The 9,858-nt window shown below is 30.7% G+C and overlaps 1 protein-coding gene across 8 annotated transcripts in view; it reads left to right on the forward strand.

Annotated features, from left to right (window-relative positions):
- The first annotated feature begins 219 nt into the window (after nt 1-219).
- LOC117172729 (gamma-tubulin complex component 2) overlaps nt 220-9,858 on the forward strand; it is a 60,410-nt gene continuing 50,771 nt past the window's right edge. For 3 of the 8 annotated variants that reach the window (XM_033360891.1, XM_033360894.1, XM_033360892.1), the window contains exons 1-4: nt 220-508; nt 2,996-3,163; nt 3,487-3,510; nt 4,365-4,506. In XM_033360891.1, the coding sequence (XP_033216782.1) occupies nt 456-508; nt 2,996-3,163; nt 3,487-3,510; nt 4,365-4,506 (387 nt within the window). In that variant the 5' untranslated portion in view covers nt 220-455. Of the gene's footprint in view, nt 509-2,995; nt 3,164-3,486; nt 3,511-4,364; nt 4,507-9,858 lie in introns of those variants that run through there. The other 5 variants (XM_033360893.1, XM_033360897.1, XM_033360896.1 and 2 more) reach the window with 5 other exon arrangements.

A 9,858-nucleotide genomic window follows, 5' to 3' on the forward strand; every position in this document is an offset into this window, starting at 1 on the left:
AGTGTTTTTGAATATCATAAGAAATTGTTTGATCACAAAAGTATTTTTAGCGGATTTGAAATTCTAATATTTTACATTTTTAAATCACTTACGTTTGCCGCCTTAATTATCCAAGATGGAGAAATGTAGCGGTAGGTTGTGATTGGCTCATGTTTTTTTACTGGCGATTGGCTAGACCATGTATTTATTGGATCATTCATGCAAGCGTCAACTGTCAAAAGTCTAACTCTAAATGTCGCCGTGGTTTTCCAACTTACCGTACTGAATATAAATAAAAAAAGGGAATATTCTGAAGTCCTGAATTTCATTTTTTCTTTTGTCCATTTTCTCTTTCTGGATTTATTTTTTCTTTAAATCTGATGTAAAAGTTATTTTTGTACGGAATATAGTGTATTGTAATACTCTTAAGAGATATTGTTCATATGGACTAAAAGTACATAAGTATAGTAATTACAATGAGTGAGTTTAAACTACATCATTTAATTAAAGAGTTAATTGAATTACTTAGGTGAGTAGACATCTATATATAAATCTAAGTTTTTCATATTTATTCGCTGTTTAACATTTAATCTGTTTTCCGGTTTTCATGTTTAAATGTTCATAATTAAAATAATCATAGAACCTATCTCTATATATTCCTTCCCTACCGAAAAGAATCTGAGTATATACTGAAAATTCTTTAGGTCAAATAATCTCAAAGAAATTCTCCGCAGGCACTCAGGTAGATATTTTTAAAGGTCCAGGAAGCTCGTTTAAATGGTCTGAAGGCTTTAAAATATCCTTTCCGAAATTGAAATAAGAATACGATCATAAATAACGAGCAGAGAGGCTATCTAAATGGAGTAGCCGACCCTCAAGGGTCATTTGTTAAGCTTTCGGATTAAAATTTAGAAGTCGATTTTTTTTTAATTTCATAGTTAACAGCCTAAAACATAATAATTCGGAATCTATGGGTTTCGATGACTTCAGATATCTAACTTTTTTTTTAAATGCTTAAAGTTGGAATTAATAGAACGTTTCTCGTAAATGGAATGAGATACGCCAAAAAAGACAACATTTTTGAATTCAACTGGAAAATTGTATATCAGTATATAAGTTATAATTATAAATAAGTATAAAGAGAAAAATCATCAATTAAAAAAAAGTGTTAATAATTTGAAGAGAAATTTAAAAAGGGAGAGCGGATTAGCCACGACCAATTACTGTAAATAACTCTGCCCGCCCTGTACGTGACGAATACAAAAGGAACATTATGTTACCGTCGCACCACTCGACGATCACTAAAAGGATCTCGAAAAGGATTCAAATCTCTCAAACTATCTCCGAGATTATTTTGTTTCAAATCGACTTTGTTTATAGACTCAAATGGGCCAAGCTATTTCGCTAAAGAAAACTCAAGATTTCTTTCGGTAGGGTTCCATGTTCTGTTAATCCTATAAATTATAATATAATTAATTATTGCCAATTAAAAGCATTCTAATAATTTCTTTCCGTTTGTAACCTCAAATGTTAAAATTTGTCAACCGACCGGTTCGCAACGTCTACATAAGCAGCCTGTAAAAAAATCCCTATCAAAATCAATATCTTAAAGCTAGCGCACGGCGAAAAGTTCTAGAGGACTTATTTCTTAAACAATTTTGAGTTTCGTTTTTTAAATGAGAGCTTATTATTTAGTTTTAAACTTAATTTAATTAGTTTGTTATTTAAGTTGAAAAATGACAAAAAGAAACATGTTTTTTCTATTTGTGCAATCGACTTCTTTGCTCTGTTTATTGATATTTCATTAAAATATTTCATTGTTTTTTGAGAAAAAAAATTGCACCTGGACTTCTGAGCGTTCAGATGCACGGAATAAAAAAAACTATTTCCGCCTTTTTTACCGAAATCATTTCGGAAGACAAAAAATTATATTCTGTCTAAAAATATGTATGAATACAAATTTATTAAGGTGTTAACTGCCGTTACAGACCCTAACCTTAAACACAAGTTAGAATTTCGATATTTTCTAATTAAATAACTTCAAGAATCTTATTTTTTTATGCCCCTCATTATAGACGATGTGAGACATTTCAGATAATCCCTAAAGCCACCCTTATGATATGCCCTTATTATATTATTTAAAAAAAAAAAAACAAGTAAAAATAAAGTGTAGAAAAAAAAATATTTTCAACTTCTTTCATTCTCAAATATCTAATAAAAACTCGCCATTTTAAACATTTTATTTGTGCACATAATGAGGATGGTTTTAAGGGTTCTTTCCTAAATGCTTCACCCAACCTTATTATTATTTTATTCAGTTCATATTAACTTTAAACCACTTCAGATACATTATTTTTGTATTTTTCGCATGGATAATGTAGCTATTCGCATATTTTTGTTTTTTCTTAGGATTCAGGTAAACCTCGTAATCTCCATTTAATTTTTATTAATAGCAGCTAACTCCATTCTTTTAAAAAATCTTTACAATTCTATTCGCTACGTTTTTATGGAGATTATATTATTTAGAAATAATATGCACAATTATTTTTAGTTAGTAATTTTGTTGTCTAACCAGTTTGCTAAGTAATACTTAATAAAACGTTACGAAAAGAATTGTAAAGAACCTTTTAAGGAATATAATGAGCATTTGTAAATGAAATTTGAATGAAAATTACGACTTTTGCCTAAAGTGGAAGAAAGAACACAAATATGCAAAAAAACTACATTTAAATAAGCAATTATGACTTGAACTATTTTTTTTATTATTTTCGCTTCGATTTTTTTCTTAAATTTGTTACAATAATTAATTGGCCCCTCTTTGTCACATTTGTAAATCAAGGTAAAGAAATCTGCTTAAATGGGTCAAAAAATGAATGTTTGATTTAATAATGAATAAAAATGCACTAAAATATGAACCATCAAATTAGAAGTTTGTATTCTTTACATTTTCTCGAACGAATATATTTTTTATCATATTGTACAATAGAAAGAAAAGATGCAAAAAACATTGTTTCAGTTCCACGGCTCCACCAGAAAAATATGTGGAAAAAATTCAGAAAGAAGCAACAACGTCGCCTTCTACCTTAAATCCAGTGGTAACTCAGAGTTGTATTCGTCATGTTGCCAGAAATTCGCCAAACCCAGAATTATTTTTACAAAAATACGAAGAACTTAAATCTAAAAAGTTAGTCAGGTTTTTGTATTTAAAATTCAAAAGTTGGTGGGTAATAATTAATACCAGTAAGGTATAATCGATTGGCCATGAAATCTCTATTTGCTTGAGCGTTTTTTAAAGCAAAATGTACAAATTAGAAAAGTAAATTCATTGTAATTATTAATATACATTTTTTAAAATTTTATTTTAAATTCTAAAGTAGAATTCAGATCATTACGTTAAAATTTACAGTTTCATATTTTTATCAAATTACAGTCGTTTTAAATCATCTCCCCATTACAAAATTATGTAATAAATCTTAGGAAAAATTTTAATCAATTTCATCATTTCAGACTTAGAAGGAGAGGTCGCGAGATGTGAGTCGCCGATTTGACTTGGGCTTTACGGGGCGAAAGTACATCAAAATCCATTAGGTGCTTATTTTTTTTTTTTTTTTTGATCCAATGGACCTTAGTTTCCGAGATATCGAGGTTTGAGTATTTGCATTTGAGCGGTGGTCTCCCGATTGTAGAGCCTTGACATCAGGAACTTCGCGCTTATGCATGTACCCGCTCCAGTGGCAAGTCGAGCGCTCGGGCGCAAATACTCAAACCTCGATATCTCGGAAACTAAGGCCCATCGCATCGGAAGACAAAAAACGCACCTAATGGATTTTTATGTACAGGGTGGTCCATTCGAACTGCAACTGTTTGCAACGTTGCATTTATACATATAATATATATAATTTTTTTTTGAATCAACTAAAAAAAATGGTGGAAAACATTTTAATTTTACAAATTTATGTCGAATTTTCAATATGGACGCCTTGAGCACGAAATGTGGCTCTGAATCGGTCGCGAAACGTGCCGCAAACTGCACGATTGTGCTCCTGCAGTATCTTCGTCCATTCACTAAGAAGGGTTTTTTTAAGCACATCAACACTCTGGTATTTTGTAGTCTTGACCTTGGCTTCGTGCAGCGTGCGACTTGTTTGTCGACCGACTCAGAGCCATAGTTCGTGCTCAAGGCGACTATATCGAAAATTAGACATAAATTTCTCAAATTTAAATGTTTTCCACCATTTTTTTAATTGCTTCAATGAACTTAAATTTTATATAAAAATACAGGGTTCTAAACATCTTAATTTCATTTGGGCCACCCTGTACTTTCACTTGTGAACTCCAGTCGAATCCGATCAATTTTAATATTTTACAATTATTATGAAACGCAGGGTTGATTTGTTGGGCCCTTTCACTCAACTATTGCAACTTATAACGTCGGATGATGAACTAAAAGAGTCTTTGACCAAAGTCGCACCAGCTACTACGACTACACTTTCATCAAGGTCAATCACTGAAGATGATCTGTCAAAGGTCAGTTATTGTGAAATTAATATTTTTTCAAACTGAATACTGTCGATTCAGAGAGTCCTTTATAGTAATAAATATGTAAAGAATTTGAGGTAATCGTATGAGTTTGTTGTGTAATATTGCATTTGTTACTTTTATCGATTTAATGATATCAATATTTATTTATTATAATTATAATTTTAATATTATTTCTGACGCAATTCGAGAAAAGGGATCTACTAGGCAATGAATCGATTTTCGGGTCATGATGGATTCTATAAGTTCATCTTGCTAGGGGTGCAATCAGAAATTTTGTGTCTTCATTATTTCACAAGATATACATTATTTAAAAAGAGTATTTGAATGCATGCAGATCGGCACCATGACGCCTTCGCTCCTCTTCTTCTCTCACCACTTTCCCCACTGCTCGCCGAGGCCCCTGTGTTAAGCTCTATTACCTTCAATGATTGCGAAAACCAAAATGAAAGATTCAGTGGCCATGTATGATATTGCAGAGTGTTATTTTCCATGTTTATTTATCTTACAGGAATTTCATAAATTCATCAAAAAATACTTCAAACGCGTTATGTTCCCAGTCTTATTAAATACAAGTTAATCAACGTTTAATTTTTGCAAATCTATTTTCTAACTTTTATTTTCATAATGTATTGTTTTTCAACGGATCTCTACGTTATGAGACCCCCTGAAGCGAAAAATCAAGTTTCGGGGATGTCTGTCCGGCCATCCACCCGTAAATAAGATAATTCTAAAAAAAAGGAACAGATCAAATCGAGCTTTGTCACACTTTTGTGTGTCTTAAAAGAAAGAACGAGTTCGTTAACCAGCATTCTTTGACCGACGGTTATGGTTTTATCCATCGAAAATGCTATTCAAAAATCAAATTTTTCGTTTTCATGTCAAACGGTGATACATAAGCGAAAACAGAATAAAATTAGAATTCAAGCCCTTCAAAATATTTACCATTTTTGTTTAAATTATTTTTCAATAGGGCACGTTTCTTACTTTTTAGGCATGGAAAATGAATGTGTCGAAAATTTTAATTTTAATCCAACCGATAACAGATAAGTAAAAAGGATTGAAATAAGTTTGATAGCTTCTAAAAAGTGTTGCAGAATTTGTTTCAGCTATATATAGATAGTACTTTTCGTCTTGATTTTATTTATTGAAAATAGTGTGGGAAAATCAAAAATTCAAGTTTTGAACCAAACGACGCAAAATACGATAAAAAGTTTTCAAGGGCAATTATAGCTATTAACAAGCCCTACAAAATTTCTTTGAACTGTTTTTTGATAGAACTTGTGATTTTGGCTTTATTGAGCGAAAGTACTATGCAGAAAATCGAAAATTGAAATTTCGAATGGTGTGAGATACGGAAAAAATTTAAAAAGCAGTTGCAGCTTTTAAAAAATCCTACACAATAAATTTAAACTATTTTTGATAGGACTGGTCATTTTGGTTTTATTTAGCGAAAATAATATGAGAAAAATCGAAAATAAAAATTTTGAACCAAAGGAAGCGAAATATAGGGAACAGTTTTTGGTGGAATTCTATGGTTTTAAAATTCCAACATCATTTCTTTGAACCAATTTTTGGCCGAACCCCTCTTTTTACATTTATTTTTTGAAATTGATATGCAAAAACAAAAATTTTACATAATACGCTAAAAGACGTGAGATACTTTAAAAGTATAAAAGAAGACTTGAAGGAGTTTTCTTTATCCATAAAAAATAATATGAAAAAAAATCATATTTTCAGTATAAAAACGCGAGATAGAGAAGAATGTCTGAAGAAAGGATTGTAGCTTTTTATTGTAAGGTAATTCAGAAAATATACATTTAGAAATGTTAGTAAAACATCGAGCGAGTAGCGCGAGTTTTCTTTTGCCTAGTAGGTCCCTTTTCTCGGATCGCGTAACATTTGTTGTTTCTATTTCTATTTTTTTAGATCTTAATTTAAGTGTGAAAAGTTAAGGTTAATTCACAATCTACGTGATACATTTTTCCAGAACTTCGGACCCCTCACCCTATGTGTGATGCTTTTTGATTATTCTTAACATGTTACATCATTTGATAGACTTCCTCTCCGCCCCCTGACCGTATCACGTTTTTTGCAAATGACCCCTAACCGGTGCTAAGTCCAATCAACCTTATTTTACAATAGAAGCAAAAAACCTTTCTAGAGCAATAATTTATAGAAAATTAGTGACGGAAAGACCCGTTTGGTGGCTCTGAAAACTACGGACGTAAGAGTCCAGAGTTTGAATCGTAAAATTTGGATTTGAATTTTCTTAAAGTTCACTTAATAGATTTAGCTGAATAGTAAAGTCAAATTTTCATGATTCCAACTCTAGACTTCTTGTATCTATAGCTTTCAGCGCCGCAAAATGGTTATTTCTAGCTCGAAGTGAGTCAATTTTATGTGTGTTGGCAGATAGATCAGTTTAGTAAGCCTTGTGTGAAAAACTAAATGGCGCAGCCCATAATAATCTATTGGAAATGTCGATGGACTTATCACTGTTTGGATATCACTGATATTATAAATAAAAACAGTACATAAATCTTGAAGACAATCACATGAAATAAATCATTTTAATTATCACTATTTAACAGAAAATAGGAATATTTTTTAGTATTGGTACCAATTTATTTCATTTTGATAATGATATCTTCCATTCTTATAGACTTGTCAAAATCCTGTAACAACCGTCGAATTGTAAAAAAAATTCAATTTATAAGTATAATTCATGCATTTAGTTCGAATTCTTTGAAATTTCAAAATATTTGAATGCATTTAAATAAGAAATTTTAGTGTAAAAAATTAAAAACTTATATATTTTCACTGAATATGTTGTAAAATAGTGAAAAACTTTGATTTTGTAAGAAAAATCAATTTCGTCAAAAAGTGGATTTGGCACCGTTCGGCCTTCCCTGTTTCAACTGATGGTGTCTTCTTCAGTAAGAGAAACACAGTCAAATACAAATGAACATGACTTGATACAATAATTTTTGGAGAAATTTTCAAACAATTTATGACATCTGTAATAATCCACTTTCATTATGGTGTTTACGATTTTTAATTCCATACGGTGAGTGGATAAAAGGAAAATGTTGGATATCGAAAATTAAGAAAGAAAAAAAACAAGAAAGTACTTTTGAGCTTTACTTAATTCTATGAAACCGTCAAAGAAACGTCCTAAAGGAAGCAACCACATCTGAGGAAACCCCTTATGAATTGCGCGGCGCGTCCCAAAAAAATTAAAATTTGGACACAAAAAGAGCTTCATAACTTTCATTTGTTGAATTGATAAAAAAACAACAAAGTACCTTCGAGTTATCATTTAGCTCTACACTGTTAGGAATGTTCGGAAAATTCTGAAAAATTTAAGATATTAAAGTAATTGAAATTTACGAAATTAGTTTGCTGAAAACGAAAATCAGTAATTTTTATAGTAAATTTACTAAATTTCTATTTATCTTCAAAAGCGTTTTCTCAAAATTACGAATATTTTCCTAAAATTCCTAAGTGGTAACAGAAATATAAGTTATCGTAACGGAAAGAAGTGTGCAGTCGCATGCGCACTCTTCGCTTCTCAAGCGCTTTCGGCTAGCAGACGAAGCATGGAGGTTTTGTGTCGGTGGTAATCGGCGTGTTCGAGAGATTTTATTATGATTTGTTACGTAAGGGGGGCATTTTATTCATGTACATAATTTTTCGGAACATTACACGCAAAACCAACCTGGTGAGTAAAAAACCAACCTAGCTAACAACATTTTTTTAATGTCAGAATTTTATTGGTTAGGGAAAAGTCAGGGATATAAAGAACAAAATCCGTGTAAAATTTAGAGAATTTCTATAACTTTAATATTTCAAGTAGAATTTTAAAACTTTTTCAATTTTAACTTGCAATTTTATTTATTTTATAAAATATTCTTGGTTGAAAATGTTTCAATCTTAAGATTTTGCTCCTTGAATATTAATACGGTCATGGAAAATGTATAATTGGTCAGTGGAAAATTAGGGAAAATTAAAAATAAAGTTTTGCGGTAGTCCTGGTATAATATTTTCGTTTGTGATTTGCTTGCCTTTGATTTAAATTTTTTTTATAGTGGCTTTCTCCACAATATTACTTTTTTTAGTTATAAACTTTATTTTTTGTTTAAAAATTCATCCATTTTTGTTGAAGACATCCCTTTTGGTTGACAATTCAATTTTCGTGTTTAAAATTCGTCCTTTTAGGTTGAAAATTTAACTAGTTTCAAATGAAATGGATTTAGGTCAAACCAAAATCTTTTTTTCATTGAAAATTCAACTATTTATCGAAAATTTGTCTCTTTAAAAATTCATCTATTTTACCAAAAAGTGCATCTATTTTCGCAAAAAATGCAAAGGTTTGGTTTAAAATACAAGAATTTTGTTTAAAATTATTTTTTTTCTTTGTCAATAATTCAACTGTTTGAAAAAATTTATATAATTTATGGAAAATTTATATTTTTGGGGAGAAAATGCAACTATTCTCACAAAAAATGTATTTCTCATTTTTTTCTCATATTTTCATGTACTTATATTATTGATATATTATTACTTATATAATTATATTTTTATGTATTTATACTAATACTTTAATGCGGAAAAGGCAACCTGAAATCTTTTTTGGATACAAATTCAACTATTTCTTGGATGATTTGTCTTTTTGATTTAAAAATTTATCTATTTTATTAGAAATAACACCTTTATTGGATTAAAATGCAACTGCTGGTATACAAATTCTTAACCATTTTTAAACTTGTTGAAAAAAGACATTTTGATATCAACATGGCAAAATAAAGTATTTGTCAGATGAAAATTCGATTTTTTTAAAATTTGTATTTTTGATTTAAAAATCCACCTGGTTTAGTACAAATTTCATCTTTCTTGAATAAAAATTCTACGGTTTGCTTGAAAGTTAATCTTCTCTTTGTTTAAAGATTCAGTTTCAGCTATGAGCTCCTCATTTGAGTAAAAACGCTTACCGGTGAGCCATCCCTTCAGGTTAGGGAACAAGTAATAGTCGCTGGGGGCCAGGATTTCGATTTTCAATTGGTCCAATAATGATGAATAGTATGCTCCGGTTATGGTTTTACCTTTTTCAAGATAGTCCACGAATATTATGCCATGTGAATCCCAAAATACGGAGGCCATAACCTTTCCAACCCATTGTTGCGTTTTTGGACGCTTCGGAGCACTTTGGCCCGGTGGAACCCACTGTTTTGCCTGTTTGCGTTGACTCAGGAGTGTAGTAGTGGATCCAGGTTTCATCCATGGTTATGAATCGGCGCAAAAACTCGGTCGGCTTACGCGAAAATAATGCCAAATTCT

Source organism: Belonocnema kinseyi, chromosome 5 (genome assembly GCF_010883055.1).
Source record: "Belonocnema kinseyi isolate 2016_QV_RU_SX_M_011 chromosome 5, B_treatae_v1, whole genome shotgun sequence".
NCBI lineage: Eukaryota > Metazoa > Arthropoda > Insecta > Hymenoptera > Cynipidae > Belonocnema > Belonocnema kinseyi.